This window comes from Drosophila arizonae, chromosome X (assembly GCF_054131065.1).
Source record: "Drosophila arizonae isolate 15081-1271.41 chromosome X, UAZ_ARI_1.0, whole genome shotgun sequence".
Lineage (NCBI taxonomy): Eukaryota > Metazoa > Arthropoda > Insecta > Diptera > Drosophilidae > Drosophila > Drosophila arizonae.
The window spans coordinates 2,574,800-2,594,199 of record NC_142927.1 but is presented as its reverse complement, the minus strand read 5'-3'; the positions used below and the strand labels follow the sequence as shown (position 1 = coordinate 2,594,199).

Here is a 19,400-nt window from a genome sequence, read left to right as displayed (position 1 = left end):
GTCACGTCAGTGGCGCTCGGAATTGCAGCGGCAGAGCCTGTTAATGATTGCAGTAAATTGCATTGACAGTGGCGCAGCTGCAGTTGCTACTGCTGCACCGAATGACGTATAGCATAGTGACTACATTACGCATTTTTAAACCGTTATGCTAGAAAGCAATGTCTACAGCATGCGTCTGTGCGTGTGTGTATGTGCGAGAAAAACTGTAGCTAATTAGCGCAAGCAGCTGATTTCGTCAGCGAACAGCTGACTTAACAGCAGCTGTTAAGCAGCAGCTTGAAAAATGGCAACGTTGCAGCGCTGCCAAGAACGGCCAGCAGCGCAGCGCTGTTAAGCTTCAGCCCATATAATCAGGGGTGTCATTTTAGCTTTTTTCCCGTCAGATCTGGCTTTATTTGAAGTCCCAATGCGGGAAAATTTTGAAAACGGCGGGTTGCGGGAATTCTGGCTTTAAAAAAATTAATTTAGCTCTATTTTAGCTTTATTTAATTTTCATTTACTTATTTTGATTTATTTTGTTCTTATCGCTGTCAATACAAAAAATCATGAATACAAGTATCGATACATGATTTTATATCATACAATCTATAGAAATCATTTCGTGGTATGAGCAACAGGTCTCGTGTGTCAACAAAAAAACACTAACGTGCACGAATTGGATGGGCACAGAAAGAAAAAATTAATTTTGGGCAAACTCCAACAAAAACCACAGCAACAACCAACAGCACTTTTCCTCTATGTGGCAAAGCACACATTAATTGCTCTCATCAACAACCTAGGTACTCTCCGCCAAAGAAAATTATGCGACTGCATGAGCGTTTAGCGATTTAAACTACACCGTACTAAATGTACAACATAATTAAACATTCGTTGGCTCCTCATTTTCTGGAAGAAATAAGATTGGAAGCGTTAAATTTATTTTGGTTTTGGACAAATCAAGTGACAAAGCGGCTTGGTAAATAACAATTATTTATTAAACACCTGACCTCTCTTTAAAAGATTGAATACTTTATAATTTGTATATATGTATATGCATATACATATATCTATAATTTCTACGTTAATGGTCTTAGGTGTCGTTATTAAATACGTCTCTGTTGAGAGTGGAGTGATGATTTCGACGTTCCTGATTTGAATATTTCTCTTGAAAGTGGAGATATAGTTGAAGGAATCAAACAATTAAAAACAAATGAATAATCATAAATGAATTTAATTAAAAAAATAGTGTTTTTTAAACCCAGCTTTTATTTTGGCTTATTTTTTCCTGAATTTAGCTTCTTTTAGCTTCTTTTTTTTGCCAATCTGGCTCTATTTGCTCGAAAAATTATGACAGCACTGCATATAATATGTATGTATGTATATTTATGTACGAATTTCTAGCATACATTTTACATGCATATGTATGTAAGGCGCGAGCATGGTTGAGTGTGTGTGTGCGTTCCATTTTATGACCAGGAAACGTTTGCATTGCGCATGTACGTAACTGTATGTACGTATGTATATATGTGTATATATGCCACGCCTCCTACTTCTAATGTTTTGTATGCATGTATAATAATTGTCCTGGGCTGTTGGCCCGGCCAACTAAATACATACATACATATATATGTGTGTATGTATATGCATGTATACATACACTAATATCGATCCGTCTTCCGACCATGGTCTGGGACAAATTCCACGATGGATACAACCTGTCGTATTGCCCTTTATTTTGTGTGTATCCAACATTGTTAGGCTGCGAGGCTTCCTGGAAGCAACAATGCCAATGAAGGAAAAAAACGAAAAAAGAAAAAGCACAGAGCCCGCCTGTTCCGCATCCCCATTCCCACAACTTCCCATCCCGTAGCATTACGGCCGTAGTGCAGGCGAGTGAACTAATTGCACTTGAAACACTCAACCGGCAGAGCTAAATCAATTTATTAGCAATTAACTATTATACTGTTATACGCCAGTTCTCAGATCTCTCAATTTCGCTCTATTAACAAGCGGAAGAAGTTTAACCGGAACACGGAAAACCGTAAAAAGCTCCATTTCTATGTTCCATGGTAATTATATCTATGGGATTTTCTGCATTCGCTCAGTCGACATTCGTAGTTCTGCCTGTATAAACTTTTGAATAATATCTAATAGATATTTATGTATTTGTATCAAAAAAGTCCTTTCAAGTTTTATGAATGCTTTGTAATGCTGTTAGCTTCTAGACTCAGCTAATAGAGTATATTCAGAACTTCCATATAGACTTCAAATACCTAAGGAACTTAGAACTTGGAAAGGCTGTTCCTGGCGAGCATTAATCCATTTTGAAATAGAGGTGCCTATACTCCAGAAATATGTATATAAGAATACATATATATATATGTATATATTTCTATAGTCCAACCCGTTTAAGAAAAACCATTTGCTGTGTAGGGTTTTGATCAAAATCAAATGTATTTTAAAACAATAATTATTAACTCTGCATACAAAAATATACGCGTTGTATATGCATTCGATATATACATATATATATGTACATATATCTGGTAATATTATAGTAGTATAACTAAATTTATAAAGTATTTGATTTATATATTTATATATACATATATATTGCTTGAATTATTTAGAAGCGCACATCGAGGCAATATAGCTGTTATAACCATTCGTATAACAGCTAAGCAACTTTTCACATACATATATATATACATCTACATGAATCAGTTATTGGAGGGCTGTGGTGGGGGCGTGGCATGTTTGCATAATTCATTTTGTAAGCGTTTTTTTTTATTTGCCTAATTATATAAAGTATAATAGAGCGTATAACAGTTTTCTTTTTATTTTAACAGCATAAACATGTGTGTATGTGTGTGTATATATGTCTATGTGTGTGTCTGTATAACAGTTAGCACTGTGCTACTTATGAACTAATGCCGCATTGAGCAAATTGCAAATTCTTGTATAACACATACACGTAGTACAGTTAAACATTTATATAAATATAAAGTAAACGAGCATAAGTTAGACTTTAAATTTCTCGATCGCTACATATATAGACACACATATAACATATGTATGTATAACAGCAAGTAGTACAGTTTTTGTGTATGTTCTTTTTAATGTTTTTAGTTCGTATTAGTATTTATAGGAGGGTATAGTTTATCAAATTTGTTTTTGTTGATTTTTTAATATATAATAAATTAGATTTAAGCACTAACATGGAACATAGATATATATATATATATATAGATCTATATATACATATATGTATGTATGTATGTTTGTATGTGTATAAAAAATATTAGTTTTCGTCTTTTTTCACTTGTCAGCATTTTGACCCAACCTAACACAGATCTCGACTCATATACTATATACCAGTTGGTTCTTCTTCTTGCTCCTCTCTTCGTCTCCTTTCTCTGTTGTCATCTCTTTCGCGCTTGGTGGGCACATGGCACTAGTTTCTCTCATTCCATCTCTTTTCGATTCGTTTTCGTTATTGGATTTGTCATACTTTTTTTCTTTTTTTTTTTTTTAATTTATTATTATTATTATTTTTATATATATCTATATATTTTGGGGAACTTTTGTTAATTCGAATACCCTGTAAACTTATACGTTTTTTGTTTTTTTTTTTTGTAAATATTGCAACATCTTCAGATTATTCACTTTAACAGGCACTTAATCTTAAATGTACACAGAGATATATATCTATATAAGTTATATATATGTATCAAAAAAATTATAAATATATATATATTGATTATTTGAACAAAAAAATAAAATACTAATGCTGTATAACAGTTGTTATATATAAAAAAAAATGTATATATATATATATATATTGAGCATTACTGTTATATTGTGTATATATGTTAATTGTTATAGCTGCGGCTGCTATGCTACTCAAGCTGTATAACAGTTCTAGATTAGTTGCACAGTTATCGGGCAAGCTTGGACACTCTTTCTCTCTCTATCTCTCTTCCACTGTCTTTAGCACCCTTGGGTGCCTTTTGCTTCCTCTCTCTCTCTCGTTCTCCTATTACTACTCTTCGAACAGTTTTTTGGGGGCGTGGCAACTGTCGTCGCTGCGCTGCCGCCAGATGGCAACGCCGTTTCGCTTCGTTTTTTTCTGTTTCGTCTGCTTCGATTTCGATTACTCGTTTTGATTTTTTTTTTCAATTTACTGTCGTGTTATCGATGCAATGCATGTGGGAATGTTTGCAACTGTGGAATGTCGTGTATAACAGTTTGTGGAAATGATGATTTGGTGATTCGCTGCTGCTAATCCTGTGTATTGCTTTTTATGTTGATGTGTATAACACATTAGTGGCGCACTATCAGGCCATCATAGCTGCGTATAACAGTTGTTGGAATGAGTTGGTATTGCTGTCTCCGCTGTGTACGTATTGTGTATAATAGAGCACTTAACACTCGCATATAACAGCAACTGAAAGCGGCATATAAAAGTTGTAGCTGCTGTTGCTGTTGTGTATAACAGTTTCGATTTATGGTAATTATGGGCTCTTCAAGCATGTGCTTTAATATTGTTGCATGTAACAGTGATTAGTGCATAATCGACGTGTATAACAGTTTCATTTGTTGTTTTATAGTTGCCATTGTTTTGGTACTGTACTGGGGTATAGCAGCCGCTGTGTATAACAGTTTTCACAGTTTGTTTATCAATTTCTGCACTACTGGTGTATAACAGCCGTTGTATATTACAGTTTTGTATTGCTTTCAAGCTGCTGCACAAGCTAACGCCCACTTAGCACACGTGTATAACAGTTAACAGCGCGTATTAAAGTGCGTTCGCACTGGCGGCGGGGGCGGTGCTCGACGTCGACGATCCACATTCAAGCTATTGCCCGCCGCCGCCGTTGCACCGACCACCGCTCGACCGTGTCCGTGTCCGTGTCCATGGCCGTGGGTGTGGGCGTGGCCATTGCTGTTGCCTGCCAGCGCTGCAGCTGCTGCTGCTGCCGCCTCCTCGCGCAGCTTCTGCTTCTGGTCGGTGAGGCGAGCGCCCAGGCGATGCACCTTCTCCGGACTGAGAATGCTGAGGCGTGTGCTCTTCGACAGCTGCTGTGGTGCAGACGAGACTGTGTGGATTAGAAGAAGATGCCAAGATTTAGATACAGATTCACTATATACGTGGATATGGATGGATCTATAGCTATGTGACAGATGTGATCGACAGATGAAAGTCATATTTATTAGTAATCGTTGATGGGAAAACTGTTATAATTGAAAGCTATTATAATGCGTTTTGTGCTTTGACATAATAGGTTCTTGATCCATTCAGTCTTTATTCCTTCCGTTCGGTTTTCCTGGAACTAGTAATACTATTAAATATAATAATATGGTTTTATATAATTCCCTTGATTATTTCCTACTTTAATCGCCTTACACATTGCATTTCTACTCTACGTAACTTTTTAGCTCAACAGTCTAAAGTTCTCATAACTCTTCTATCTAGAGGCTCTTCTCTTTGTTTACTGAGCTGAGATGTAGTATTATCAAGGGAACCTATTACACCCTTGATAATACTACATCTGCAGCCAATTTGTTAGGCATTTGACTCTCTGTTCAATACTAAGCTCAAAAGCAATGGATAATTATAGAGAAAAAGCATTATATCCTGATTTCCCATTTTCAATGGGTTCAGGGTATAACAAGTAAGAAGACTATAGTCGAGACTGCTCGACTAGGAGATACCCTGAACCGTCTAATCTGATATTCTAATCAGTCTGCACTTCTTTTCGCCACACATACATACATACACGCACGTATTAGAACGCGCTCTGCTAACTGCGCAGTAAGCAGCGACTGCGCTTGGGCTGCGCTGCAGTGTGGGCAATATTATGAGAATTTATTTGTTGAATAATTTAATTTCTAGACGTAAAATCTTAATAAAACTTCAGGGCGTAATCATATGGTGAAAATGTATGTACACTCCAAAGTACGCGTCTCTAGTACTTGAAATACGCCTTTTACAAAGGTGATGGTGAGGGGGTGGATATAGGGGTGGGGGATAAATTTTGATAAAAACCGAAATTATATAAAATACATATAAGTCCACATTTAAAATTTGCAAGCTCTAGCTCTAAAGGTGTAGGAGATATAATTAAGTAACTAGGTTTCGATAAGGCTTTTAATCGATAATAAAATATCGGGAGTAGTTATCGACATATAAAGAAAAACTTGATATGCGCGTGGTATACACGGACCTAGGAAAAAAAATTTCAAGTCTCTAGCTCTTATATCTTCTGAGATGAACGCGTTCATACATACGGACGGACAGACAGACGGACAGTGCCAAATCGACTCAGCTCGTCGCCCTGATCAAGAATGCATATACCTTGTGGGGTCTGCCACGCCTCCTTCTGCCTGTTACATACTTTTAACAAAACCATTATACCCTGATGGTATATGGGTTCAGGGTATAAAAATATCTATTACAAACTGACATCCATTTGCCTCTTTGATCTGCTTTAAATGTATATTTATGAGACTGGTAAGCGGAATACCGACACACGCTTGAAACTAGAGATATGTTTAGATTTTGCTGTAGATGTTAATGCTTACTACTCTATAGCTCCTCAATATCTGGGAAAACCTATGATAAGCTAAGTAGTTATCAGTTCTAAGCGAAAAACTGTATAACTGTTTGTATAAGAAAATGTCATGATTTAAAGCTATGTAGTGAAGATGAGGTATCATCTATATTCAGATATATATACATCTATAATTGGCAACAGATTCGTTCAAAACGGGAAGCTTTAAGCTCTAATTTAAGCCCACTCTGAATTCTAAACGAAAAACTATGGACATTTGTAAAGAGACATACGTTTCTCTCGAGCTATACGGATTTTTACTACATATACATACTATATAGAGCTTTTATGGTAAGCTAGATATATTCTTTCAGTTAAGCACAACTAAGCTTTCAGCTTGCTCTAAGTTGATGCGAATTCTAGGAGCGCAGATCTTGTTCTGAGATCATATGTATTTGTTGAGCCTTAGAGATGTTGGCCTAATGGGATATTTAACATAGACTGAATCTAGATAGTAAATAGCTGACTAGCTAGCATTTAGTTACGCTTAAGGCTCTCGATAGTCGAAAGCTATTGGCCAGTGCTGTGGGAGGCTGTAGCTCAGTTTCTCTAGTTTTGTTGAATATAATCTATTTAGAGGTCTCTAGGGGAACAGTACGGTACATTCGTTTGATCTATTGGACTCTAAGCTCTCTTGCGGAACAGCGGCGCCATTGTGTTAGCCTGGCTCTATCGTGGCACTCAAGGGGCCATCCGCTTCAGAATGGCATGCTCCAATGGATTTACCGTGATTGTGGCTCTGGCGCTGTGCCGTCGCTGCTGTGTGGCGCTGGGCGAGATGTTTGCCCGGTGAGCCCGGTCGGTGGCGAGTGGGCGAGGCTCCATTGCTGTTGCTGCTATTGTTGTTGCTGTTGCTGCTATTGCTGCTGCTGTTGTTGTTGTTGTTGTTGGCTATGGCTGTTGTAGATTTGTGTGGCTTTGTGGCCTTGCTGACGGGCTGAGCGGCACGGCGCTGCCAAGTGGCTGACAGTGGCAGCGTCAGCTTGTGCTTCTTGGCCAGGCAATCCGCTGACGTTGCTGCAGTTGCTGCTGCTCCTGTTGCTGCTCCTGTTGCTGCTGTTGATGGTGATGGTGCTGCTCCTGCTACTCCTGCTGCTGCTGCTGTGGCTGGCTGTTCGGCTGCTTTGCTGCGCTTGGCGACTGTTGCTGGCTTCGCTGCTGTCGCCAGCTGCTCGAAGGACCCGGCGTGCTGCAGGCGTGGCTGCTGCGCCGGCAGCTGGCGCCGCCCAAAGATGGGCGTCTGATTGATGCGCTGAGTGCTGCGTTGCTTGGCTGCTGCGGCCGCAGCTGCCGTTGAGCTGCTGCCATTGAGGGATGCCTCGTGCTCGAGCCGCTGGAACATTTTCAGTGCCACCGGCGGCGTCTTGAAGAAGTGGCGCATCGAGTGCTGCGACTGGCTGAAGTTGCGGCGATTCGCCTCCTCCAGGTGCTCGAACTTGCTGCGGCACTGATGCAGCCGCGTGCGCATATCCTCGAAGGCCAACTGATGCACGAGCGGCACGGCGGGCAGCGGCGGCGGTGTGGGCGGCGCCTCTGGCGGCGGCGTCACCGTCGGCGTCGGCGTCACATTCACCTCGTGGTAGTTGAGACTCGTATCGCAGCTGGAGTCGACGTCGGAATAGTTATTCAGGTCCCGCACATCGTTCAGCTGCAGCTCCGCCCCGGGACGCAGGTCCACCAGGTAGCCCTTCTCGCCAAATGGACGGCATTTCTTCAGCGCCTGCTTCAGTGCTCGCTCCGTGGATGTCGTCTCCGGCGTTAAGCCACGCAGCTGCGGCTGTGCGCCCAGGAAACGCTGCCGGCGCCGGGCCCGCATGCTGTCGCGCAGCCGTTCGCCACTCGGCGAGAAATCCTTGCCCAAATGGGGAGACTTGGGTATGTCATGGGTGCGCATTACGACGTTCTCCATTAGCTCCACATTCTCCTTCTCCTCCACCTCATTGGCCCGACTGGCTTGAATCGCTTGCTCCTGCTGCTGTTGTTGCTGCTCCTGCTGTTGTTGTTGTTGTTGCTGCTGTTGCTGCTGCTGCTGCTGCTGTGGTGCTGTCTCGGCCATCGTTAGATTGTCGAGGCTGCGCTGCGATGTCGGCGACAGCGCATCCTCGGAACTGATGTAGCTGTCCTGAAAGTTCTCGATTTCGTCCAGCAGACGCGCCGGCGGCTGTTGCTGTGCGTCCAAGTGCTGTCGCAGCTGCTCCAGCCACACGTACAACGTCTCAAAGCATGGACGCATATCCGGATTCAGATCACAGCAGACAAAGGCCACCTTGACGAAGGCCTCCGGGCACTGGGCGCAGAACTTTTCGCGAAACTCCTGCTGGTTCAAGCTGAAGTCCGAGTTGCGTGGCATATAATCCGGATCGGCTTCCACACGGCCAATTATCTGTGAGGAGAGAGAGGGAGAGGGCAGTAGCATTAGTTGGTGTTCCAGCAACGTTTAGGAAGAGAGAGACAGAATCATTTTTGGGGTAGAGCTAGGCCTAGCAACGCCAGTAAAACGTTTACGAATGCATCAGTAGTAAGGCATTGATAGACTACAAGCCTTAAAAAGGAAAGAAAGCTGTTGATAATCTGGAGAATTCTTAGTTGAGATATGATATAGAAAAACCAGTAAAACGTTACAGATTATAGAGCAAAGAAAGCTCTGAAGAACAAAGACGTCAGCAGAAAAAGAAGAGGGACAGAGAGAAAAAGCAACTGCAGTCAGTGAAACGTTTGCGAAGATAGCACAAAGCGGAATGCAACACCATATAGGCATGTCTATCACCTAGTGTATGGAAAGCAATTAGATATATTCACTATATGCTCCGATATTGACTCACCTCGCAGAGCATGATGCCGAAGGAGAAGACATCAACTTTCTCATCGTATTTGAGGCCCTTCATCATTTCGGGCGCCATCCAATAGGGATTGCCAACCACCGTGTAGCGCTGCCGGCGCTGTCGGCTCTTGCTGCGCCGCAGCGTGCCGCTGGGCGACATGGCACTGGCATCGATGGAGCCCGAGTTGGAGCTGGCGGTGGAGCCGGCACCGGCACCGGTGCCAGCGCCGGGCAGGCGTGGCGCATCGACACTGCGCGCCAGGCCGAAGTCGGCAACGATCACCGATTGATCCTCGCGCACAAGACAATTCATTGAATTGAGATCACGATGGATGATGTTCATCGAATGCAGATAGCTCATGCCGCAGGCGATATCCCTGGCCAGGCAGACGCGCTGCGACCAGCTGAGCACGCGACTCGAGTCGTGGATCAGCTCCTTGAGGCAGCCGCCGGCCACATACTCCGTGACCATGTGCAGCTTCTTGTCCTTGTAGAGCACGCCGATGAACTTGAGCACATGCCGATGGTCGAGCAGCCGCAGCACGGCGACCTCCTTGATGAAATTGCGCTGCGCCTCCTCGTCGGCGCGATGCAGCTCCTTGAGGACCATCAGCTCGCCGGTGAGCCGATGCGTCACCTTAAACACCTTGCCAAAGAAGCCCTCGCCCAGCTTCTCGCCCATCACCAGGTCGGAGGCGCGGAAGATGCGCTGCGGCTTCTGGACGACGCGACAGCTCTGCGTGCGCGACAAATCGTATAGCTGCGGATGCGCCGAGTGCTGCTGCGCCGTGTGCTGTTCGTCCAACAGTTTCGAGAGGCTCGAGCAGCGCTCCTTCTCCTTCAGCTGCGACGACAGCTGCTCCGGTGGATGTTGTTGCTGCTGCTGCTGCTGCTGCGGCGGCGGCGGCGCTTGCTGCTGCTGCTGCTGCTGCGATTGTTGTGGCACAAGTGATTTGCTGCTTTGCAGCGATTGCAACGTTTGCTGTCGCATCTTGCGCATCTTGCCGCTGGGCTCGGTGGCCGCTGCCTTGTACAGGCGCTCCCGGCCACGCCCACCGACCTCAACACTGGAGGCGGACGTGCTCAGGGGCAGGATCAGAGTCGAGGCGGAGCTGGCGCGCTGGATGTCCGCTTGGCTGCAGCTGCGACACACCTGCACCGGATCGTGCTCCACCGTTAGCTGCAGCATCTTCTCATTGCTGCGTATCAGCTTGTCGATCTGATCCACAGACGAGTTGCTGACGGGCGTGCCATTGACCTCCAGTATCCGATCGCCGATATGCAAATTCGTGAGATTCACATCGATCCTGAAAAGCACGCGCAGAGTGATTGGATTAATGAGCGTTCACTGCAAGGGGCCGCTTCAGGGATATTCTTGTGGATTCGTATTGGGTATTTTGGGGTTCTTGGTTTACCTACATATATGAAGCACAACAACGATCCGCCACCGAGGTAAGCAGGGAGAAGGCGTATTTGCCCATGCGACCATAAAATTTACAAATTAAGCTTGATAAGCGTGACACAGTGTAATTCAAAAAGAGACAGAGACAGAGACACACACAAACAGAGCGAGAGAGAGAGAGAAAAAGAGAAAGAGAGTAGGAAAGTAAAACCAACACCAGGCATTAAAATATTGCTAACCAATTTCAATTACAAATTAATAGTTCAAGTGAAAGCACTCAAAGCGACTGTTTTTTTTTCCAAAAGCTTTTGCTTGTTTTGTGCAAAGCACATTGTAGCTTTTGAAGCTAAAGCTGCTTTAAATGCTTTCATTGACAAAAACAAAAAAAAAACTCTTAATGAGCATATAAATTATGTACTTTGTTAGAGCTTATTGTAAAGGCTTTTTGTTTTTGATAGATTCTTAGCACAGAAGCAAATTATTAAAAGAGCTTTTCCCTAAACTTTTTTTAGTTTCTAGTATGTAGACTCTGACAATAGTATAGAGTAAATCAAATAATTTAGATTTGAGCCTTTACGACAATAATATGCTTCTATATCAAGCACCTTTGTCTTGAGAGTTTACATAGTTTCATTCTTATTTGAGTTTCATTTTTTTTCGATAGCTTCTAACAGACATGCAACAATTACTTTTTAGATACTATCTAATTCATAATATATATGATAATAATACTATCTAAACATTTCAATCTAAAGAAAGTTCGTTTGCTAAATTGTAAATTTACAAAATAAATTAATATGAATTCATTTAGATTTTTTTTTTTTTTAATATGCCCTTAATCATTAGTATATATTTTTTAGTTTCAGCTAGTTTCTTAAAGCTTTTACATTTTTTAGTATTTTAGAAAAAAGCTTTTGGATTAATTTGCATTGACAAATTTTGCTTATTATGATTCAAGTGTGATTTTTTACTTTATATACCAACTGTTTTATTTTGTTCTTTTTTTTTTAGTATTGAAAGCTCTTTTTTAATGCATATATAACTAACTACCTTAACTAATTTGGGTTATTGTAATTAATTTTGTTTTCTATTATGTGAGCTAGATGATCATCTTTGATCATTTGCTATTTGGATAAGTATACTTTTAGTTTAAAACAATATTTTTTTTAGTATTAAAAGCTTGTGTTATTCTATATTATATGCTACTAAATACGTAAGGTATTTCTATTGCTTTATACGTTGTTTAGCCATTTCTATTTTGGTTGGCTACTTACTCGGTTATCCGCACAGTGGGACAACCATCGTCCAAGGCTCCACCGTCCACACGCAGACCGGGCGTCGCATCCTTGGGTATCTCCACCAGGCGTATGGAGTGCATTGGCTTGCCTGCATTTGTGATACGTGCCCGAGCATCGAGGGGTAGGCATTTGCCATAGCAGAGGCCGCAATAGAGCTTGGAGCGTTCGACCAAGGCGTAGGACTCGCCCTCGCCAATGAATGAGCCGCAGGCGGCACAGCAGAAGCATTCCGGATGAAATTTATGCTCGCCGGCAACCATCACGGGTCCCGTTATAACCGCCGTGCACTGCTGACAGGCGTCGCCGAAACGGGCATAATAATCCTCGCGGCAATAGAGCAGGTTCTCACGCTCAAAATACCAGCTATGCAAGTGGGAGTCGCAAACGGAGCAGCGAAAACAATCGCAGTGCCATTGCTGGCCGAGTGCCATCACTATCGGCTCATCGTTGTGATTGTTGGCGATCAGCGGGCAGAGGCAACTGGCGCAAGCTGGCAGCGCAGCCGCCGCTGTCGCCGCCACCGCTGTGCGCTGTTGTTGTGCTTGTTCTTTTTGTTGATGCATGGAAATGTATGTGTGTGTAATGTGAATGTGTGTATGTATGCGTCGCTTGCTGGTTAAAGAGAAGAGGGAGAGAGAGAGAGAGAGCATATGAGAGCACAATGATGGTGATGAGAGCAATGTTTGTTTGTGCAACGATCTGGCAAGCCTTTGTTTACTGAACCGGTTTTGCAAATGAACTACTACAACACACACTGCACATAACTGCGCCGCTGGAGCTGGGTGCAAATCAAGTCGAACTACTTATCAACTAATCCGAACATGATGTCATTTAGCCGGCATATTACATTGAATATTGATTTAATATCTACACAAATACACAATAACCGCCACACATTATTCACAGCATCTATGCAGATCACGTGACCGTACGGAACTAGTTCAATGGATTTGTAGCGCGCAACTCTATGGGAATTCCAAATGCGCTTGGGGGTGGGAAACCTATTGTTATTGCCAGCATTGACCCTGAGAAATGGTGTTGTGACTGACTCTTGCTCAACTTATGACTGCATGTGTTTTTAACAATAGTATCAGTGCTTAATATAACTAATGAAGCAAGCAGTAGCAGCTGACGCAGCTGTGTTGTTATGCACATATAATTTAAAAAGAAAAACAAAAAAAAAACACACACACACACACATAATATGACGAATGCACAAACACAAACAAAAACATACACATGCACACACACACGCGCGCACAAAACAGTTGACATGTTGAACGAAATGTGTGTGGGGGAACGGGAACAACGACATCAGCATTAGCAAATGGCAAAGCCTGTGCTATTGTTGTTAAAGTTGTTGTTGCATTCTTACTAATAGTTGTTACTGCCAAAACTATACACATGACACACACATGTACGCGCGCGCACATACAAAACAATACACACACTAACACACTTACATAATTTTATCTTATATTTTGATGCTGTTGGCTAATGCATATCGCAAATTTTGGTGCATTGCGTTCTCACACCATTTTCCACAAGCGTTTGAACGTTTGGCCACTTCAATTACTCCACACAGTTCGAAAATAAAAAACAAATGCATTTGTTTAAAAAAAAAAAACCAAAATGAGACCAGCGTTGTGTGTATAGTGCGACCGCGCTCGACTCAATCCGAAAATCTCAAAGACCGTTAATACCAAAATAAACAACGCGATAAATACCATAGAAATACCAGACGCTATTTTAACGGCTCGAGCTTAGTTTCGCAAAAAGTTAAATTTTTATTTAATTTTTTATCTGTATTTTTGTATATTTTTCTAACAAACAACTGACAAATTATAATCGACTTGCTTTATGTACATTGAAAATAATGCATTACGGTTTGGTTTTTTAACATGAACAGCAGTCGTTCGGCCTATTTAACTTATCGAATTTGTGATTTTTGTTTTTTAAATTTAAATGTAAATCTCTCAAACAATTAAATAAATTAAAAAAATATTGTATGTACAGGGGAATTATATAGATACATATCTATATATATGTCGTTATGTTATTGTACTGTATTCTTTGTCGTCTCGACGTTTGGGGAATTTTCGCTAATTGGCGGCTCCAGGATCTGCGCCTGGTCGAGGATCTGCTCTTGGTTCTCGCGCCGCTCCTGCTGACGCACTAGCTCAAAGTACAGGCCACGCTTGGCCATCAGCTCATCATGCTTGCCCGTCTGCAGAGAGAGAGAGAGATATATATATAGATGTTTCTAGGAAAACAGAATCCTTCTTCGCCTCACCTCCACAACGCGTCCCTGATCCATGACCACAATCAGATCCGCATTGCGTATCGTGGACAGCCTGTGTGCTATCACTAGGGTGGTGCGATTCTGCACGGCAGTGTCTAGAGCCTTTTGCACCTCCGACTCGCTGGTGGCGTCCAGCGCACTCGTCGCCTCGTCCAGGATGAGGATGCGCGGATTCTTGACCAGCGCCCGGGCGATGGCAATGCGCTGCCTCTGGCCGCCACTCAGCTGGGTGCCGCGCTCGCCCACGTGCGTGGCATAGCCATCGGGCAGGCTGGTGACGAAGTCGTGCGACTGGGCCAGCTTGGATGCATCGAAGACATCCGTTTCACTGGCGTCCGGCTTGCCGTAGCGCACATTCTCCAGGATGCTGGTGCCGAAGAGAATGGGCTGCTGCTCAATGAATCCCAGCACATTGGCCCGCAGCCAATAGGGCGAGATGTCGGAGAGCTTGTAGCCGTCCAGCTTGATGTTGCCTGAGGTAGGTTCGTAGAAGCGCTCGAGGAGAGCGGCGATGGTGGACTTGCCCGAGCCGCTGGCGCCGACCAGGGCGACCGTCTGGCCGGGTCGCAGCGTCAGGTTGAAGTCCTTCAGCACCAGCTGCAGAGCGGACATGAGAATTCCATGTTAGAATCAGCTGCAGCTTAGGATATGCCCACTACTTACATGATCCGGTCGCATGGGATAGGCGAAGCAGACGTTCTCGAAGCGAATCTCGCCGTGCAGCCGCTCCTCGGGTATGACGTAGCCACGCAACAGCTCCACCTTGGGCTGCAGCGAGAGGAACTCAAAGACGCGGCTGCCCGCCGTCAGGCCGCGTATCATGGTGCCCAGCAGGATGGAGCCCTGCGAGAGCGAGCGCTGGACGCCCTGCGAGGCGACCAGGAAGGCCATGAGAGCGCCCGGCGTCAGGCTCTCTGTGGACATCAGGTGGCCGCCCATGAAGAGCGTCGACAGGACGAGGGTGTTCAGGAAGAAGTTGGTCAGGCCCTGGAAGACGGCGATGCCGTAGCCCAGCTCCTGGGCGAGACGCGCCGCCTCGTTCGTCTCCTGCTCGAAGAGCTCCATCTCTCGGTACTCGCAGGCGCTGGACCGCACCGTGCGTATGTTGGACAGAGCCTCCTCGCAGACGCCAGTGGCACGTTCCGCCTAAGGAATGGAGATTACATATAGAGAATTGACAAGGAGAGCTCTCTGCATCAGCATCGTCTCACCTGCGCCTGCGAGCTCTTGCTGAGGGAGCGCAGCTTGCGTCCCAGGTACGACATGAAGAGGACCACGCAGGGCACGCTGGCCAGTGCGATGGCCGCCATGTGGGGCGATATCATGAACAGGGAGACGCTGCCGCCGATCAGCTGGGCGCCGCTCCTCAGGCCGTGGGCGACGAAATGCTTGAAGGAGGTCTTGAAGTCCTGCACGTCGGCGGTGAGGCGGTTCACCAGCTCACCCGTGCGGTTCTCGTCGAAGAACGAGATGTCCTGCAGCACGATTTGCTTGAACAGATCCTGGCGCATCCGCGCGGCCATCTGCTCGCCCACGCGACTCAGCAGGTAGATGTAGACGAAGGTGAAGCCCGACTGGAGCATGTAGAGACTCAGCAGATTGCTGGCCGGCTTGCTGACGTCCTTCACGAAGGAGTTGTTGATCGGGTCCATCACATAGGTGTTGGCGTAGCGCGCCAGCCTATTGACCAGATCCCCCAGCAGATTGGGTATCCGGATGTTTATGAATGCCACGATTAGGGCTGCCTGCAATGACAGCGATGAAATGTGGATGCACTGCAGCGACAGCAGCGGCAGTACTTACCAATATTGCACCGATCAGCTCCCAGGTGTGCGGCTCCAGATATGTCCACAGGCGTTTCCAGTCAAAGTTCTTATCCGTCTCCTGCTGCAGCGTGTGCTGTATGACGCCGGCCAGCCGATTGGCCTCGCAGTGGGCCAGCGCTCGACTCGTCCACCAGCTGCGCGCTGCCACGCCTACGCCCAAACAGCCGCCACCCCAGAGCAAGGCGCGCGCCGTCTGGACTTTGGCGGCCGCCGGCCGTGGTCCGGCCCATTGATGCTGGCGCATCAGCCTGGTGGCATTCTGGAGCCGTGCGCCGAGCGGCGACTGCGGCAGATGCTGCAGCAGGCTCCGACTGGCGGGGCACCCAGAGTGACGAGTTGACGATGAGGGAGCAGCCGTAGCAGCAGCGACAACGATAGAAAAACAACATTTGATGACATAATCAAGCAGCAAAAAGGGCAAAAACTTTATCATCAAACGAAACGCGCGCGCGTTTCTGCTAGAGAGGGGAGTGGACGACGGGTGCAGGGGAGGCGTGATGAGGGCGTCTGGGGCAAGGCTGTGTGTGAGGTGAGGAGCGTGTGGAGCAAGTGAGCCGCTGCTCTCCACTTGGCTGCGTTACCTGATCAAGTCGCTGCGATTGCAGTTGCTGAGGAGTAGGCGCAGCATCTGTAGCTTCTATTTGTCGCACTTAACTTAAAAGTAATTAACTATATACGCAAGCGCTTAAGCATTTAACTAACTTGTTGGTTAACCTTAACAATAATAATAATACGCACACACATGCTCACACCTACATGCACACACACGGACACACACACACACACACACACTCACACAGGGAGATATGCGAACGCACGCACGCACACATAACATGTTTACGGGTCAGGTGTACGCTGGACAAATGCTAATTGGCATGCATTAAATACTACATTTTAGTATATTTTGCCAGAAGTTTAGTACATTAAACCTGTTTGCTTAATACGAAAATACTGATAATACTTCAATAATGTAGTATTTTAGTTGATATTTAATACATTTGTTTACTGTGCACTATAGCTGCCAGCTACGGTACTCATAAACATTTGAAAATATTTGAAATAAACTATTTTAGCCCTCTACAAGTTAATAAACTACACTCAATGCTTAGGTGTATAGAAAAAATTGTATTGCTTCAAATACATTTTAACTATATACAGTGTATTAGGCATTCAATCAGTTTCCATTTCTGAATCATCATCATCATCGTCGTCGTCGTCGTCATCATCGTCATCGGAGCACTCCTCGTCGGAGCTGCTACTCTCATCGTCATCAATCCAGTCGTGCGCCTTCTGATTGCCCGCTATCAGGACTTTCCATTGCTCCAGCTTGTGCAGATCCAGGGCATAGAAATCATTTAAAGTATGCTGCTTCTCATCCTCCTCGTAGAGCCCGCCGAACAGATATAGAATGCCCTTACAGACGCACAGGCCCGGATTCATGCGTGGCGACGGCACATCTGTGCGCCTCGGTGGGCCAAACAGACTGGGTATCTTGGACACATAGGGCGTGGCAGCTTGACTGGACCCAGGACCGCCCACGGTCACAGTGAAAATGCCATCTGTGCTGGTGGTGACCGTCTTCTCGGCAGCTGGCGCCACATCGCCAGCCATTTCTACATCGTGCACCTTGTCCTTATCCGGCTTGGAGCTGCCTTTGGTCTTGGCTGCGACCTCCAGCAGGCGCCACACCTGCGAGCTCATATCGAAGGCGAGCAGCTCATCCCCGAACTGCCCTTGCACATTCTCATCATCTTCGTTGACGTCCATGACGCCGCCAAAGCAATACGCTTTGCCATTTGCTGCAACGGTGCATCCAACGCTATTGCGCGGCTTCGGACGATAGCCGCCGGGCTTGACAGTGCTCCACTTGAACTTGTTGCCGTTGCCAGACTCTGGAAGAGAAAGGAAATCAAATTAGATAAGCAACAGTAGATATCAGATAAGCCCTACTGTCCACATCCAGCATAAACATGTCTGTGTGCGTTATGCCTCGATCCAGATCCTTTTTCATTGAGGTCCTCGCATAGCCACCCCATATGTAGATCTTGCCGTCCGGTGCGGCGGCCATGCAGCAGCCGGAGCGCACAGCCGGCACGATTGGGCCCGCAACTTCAATCTTCAGCCATTCGTATGTCTCCAGCGAGAAGACGTGCACATCGTTGTAGTAGTGATAGGATTGATTGTTATCGTGAAAGCCGCCAAAGACGAAGAGACGCTTCTTGGAAACGACCATGCGATGTCCGCTGCGGGCACTGGGTCCGTTCGGTGCATTGATCTTGGACCACTGTCGCGTCTTTAGGCTGAGTGTCCATAGATCCTTATAATGGTAGAACTGCAGCTGTGACGGACTGGCGTGCTCCCCACCAAAAAGCTAAAAAACCAGCAAAATGTATAAAATCAAGAATCCAATTTGAATCTCTTCGAATCCCTTACCCAGAGCTGGCCCCCATCGTTAGCTGTGGCAACCATTTGGTGGCCACTGCGTGGCGTTGGGCCCGACGGTGAGCGCAGTTGCTTCCACTCGTTGCGCGGTATATTATAAAAGTACAAGTCGTTATAAATGCAAACTTTAGCTCCATTATACAGCTCGCCGCCAAAGAGGATGAGCTCCTCTTTTTCGGGATGTGCTACTAGCGAGAAATTGGAGCGAGGGGTTGGTGCTTCGCAAACATTTTCGGTTATGGTCGTTAAGCTCTGCTCTTGGGCTTCCAGTTTTTTAACAATATCCGCAATATCCGCCTAAAAAAAATAATTTAAAATGTTGTATATAAACTCTTGTTGAGAATTTGAAACGTGCTTTACCTCCCCGAGTTTCTCAAGCATTTTCTTTTGTTTGGCTGCCAGTTTTTTATCCGTCTTCATGGCTGTTTTTTCGGCACCCTTGCCTTTCTTCTTGTTCTTATCCTTTTTACCCATTTCGATTAAATTTTAAATACAAATACAACTTGAATTTTTGAAGATTGAAAGCACGTTTTAGTGACCATATACGCTTAACTTCAGAATACACCGTTTATGTGCAAGTCTATGGTATTTCACATCTAAAATTTGGTATTTTAAAAGTAACATACATATGGTCTCATCGCTCTGGGGATTTGTTAACAGCTGTTGTGAATCAGTCTGCGTTGACATATGTTAAAAGAGTCAATTTTGCGTTTACA

The 19,400-nt window shown here is 45.0% G+C and overlaps 3 protein-coding genes across 8 annotated transcripts; all 3 read right to left on the bottom strand.

Moving 5' to 3' along the window:
* Window positions 1-2,409: 2,409 nt before the first annotated feature.
* LIMK1 (LIM domain kinase 1) lies at window positions 2,410-13,740 on the bottom strand. 6 transcript variants are annotated; one of them, XM_018014633.2, is made up of 6 exons: window positions 13,578-13,740; window positions 12,091-12,726; window positions 10,834-10,920; window positions 9,416-10,721; window positions 7,320-8,976; window positions 2,410-5,078 (listed from the first exon to the last, which is right to left on the bottom strand). In XM_018014633.2, the coding sequence occupies exons 2-6, from the start codon at window positions 12,675-12,677 to the stop codon at window positions 4,765-4,767; spliced, it is 3,951 nt and encodes a 1,316-aa protein (XP_017870122.2). In that variant the 5' UTR covers window positions 12,678-12,726; window positions 13,578-13,740; the 3' UTR covers window positions 2,410-4,764. The 6 variants fall into 6 exon arrangements, 5 of the variants coding, with proteins under 5 accessions (XP_017870122.2, XP_089331362.1, XP_017870126.2 ...); XM_089475236.1 differs by lacking the exon at window positions 13,578-13,740 and adding an exon at window positions 13,352-13,568; XR_016271214.1 differs by lacking the exon at window positions 13,578-13,740 and adding an exon at window positions 13,352-13,569 and having other exon boundaries at window positions 4,940-5,078; window positions 7,197-8,976.
* A 216-nt stretch (window positions 13,741-13,956) lies between these two features.
* On the bottom strand, window positions 13,957-17,029 carry LOC108618574 (mitochondrial potassium channel ATP-binding subunit). The gene is made up of 6 exons (XM_018014650.2): window positions 16,824-17,029; window positions 16,220-16,553; window positions 15,628-16,161; window positions 15,080-15,562; window positions 14,408-15,013; window positions 13,957-14,341 (listed from the first exon to the last, which is right to left on the bottom strand). The coding sequence occupies exons 1-6, from the start codon at window positions 16,868-16,870 to the stop codon at window positions 14,171-14,173; spliced, it is 2,175 nt and encodes a 724-aa protein (XP_017870139.1). The 5' UTR covers window positions 16,871-17,029; the 3' UTR covers window positions 13,957-14,170.
* A 318-nt stretch (window positions 17,030-17,347) lies between these two features.
* LOC108618582 (kelch domain-containing protein 4) lies at window positions 17,348-19,359 on the bottom strand. The gene is made up of 4 exons (XM_018014657.2): window positions 19,045-19,359; window positions 18,676-18,981; window positions 18,193-18,613; window positions 17,348-18,134 (listed from the first exon to the last, which is right to left on the bottom strand). Exons 1-4 carry the CDS (start codon window positions 19,156-19,158, stop codon window positions 17,413-17,415), a joined length of 1,563 nt encoding a protein of 520 aa, XP_017870146.1. The 5' UTR covers window positions 19,159-19,359; the 3' UTR covers window positions 17,348-17,412.
* Window positions 19,360-19,400: the final 41 nt, after the last annotated feature.

Coding starts and splice junctions, on each gene's coding strand:
- LIMK1 (XM_089475236.1), bottom strand. CDS start 13,389: ATGTCAACTGTTTTGTGCGCGCGTGTGTGTGTGCATGT. Junction 10,921..12,090: donor CCCACTGTGCGGATAACCGA/GTAAGTAGCCAA, acceptor ACGCTTATCAAG/CTTAATTTGTAAATTTTATG. Junction 8,977..9,415: donor TCGGCATCATGCTCTGCGAG/GTGAGTCAATAT, acceptor CTCTCCTCACAG/ATAATTGGCCGTGTGGAAGC.
- LOC108618582 (XM_018014657.2), bottom strand. CDS start 19,158: ATGGGTAAAAAGGATAAGAACAAGAAGAAAGGCAAGGGTGCCGAAAAA. Junction 18,982..19,044: donor TGCTTGAGAAACTCGGGGAG/GTAAAGCACGTT, acceptor TATTTTTTTTAG/GCGGATATTGCGGATATTGT. Junction 18,614..18,675: donor ACGATGGGGGCCAGCTCTGG/GTAAGGGATTCG, acceptor CTGGTTTTTTAG/CTTTTTGGTGGGGAGCACGC.
- LOC108618574 (XM_018014650.2), bottom strand. CDS start 16,870: ATGCTGCGCCTACTCCTCAGCAACTGCAATCGCAGCGACTTGATCAG. Junction 16,162..16,219: donor AGCTGATCGGTGCAATATTG/GTAAGTACTGCC, acceptor CTGTCATTGCAG/GCAGCCCTAATCGTGGCATT. Junction 15,563..15,627: donor GCAAGAGCTCGCAGGCGCAG/GTGAGACGATGC, acceptor TCCATTCCTTAG/GCGGAACGTGCCACTGGCGT.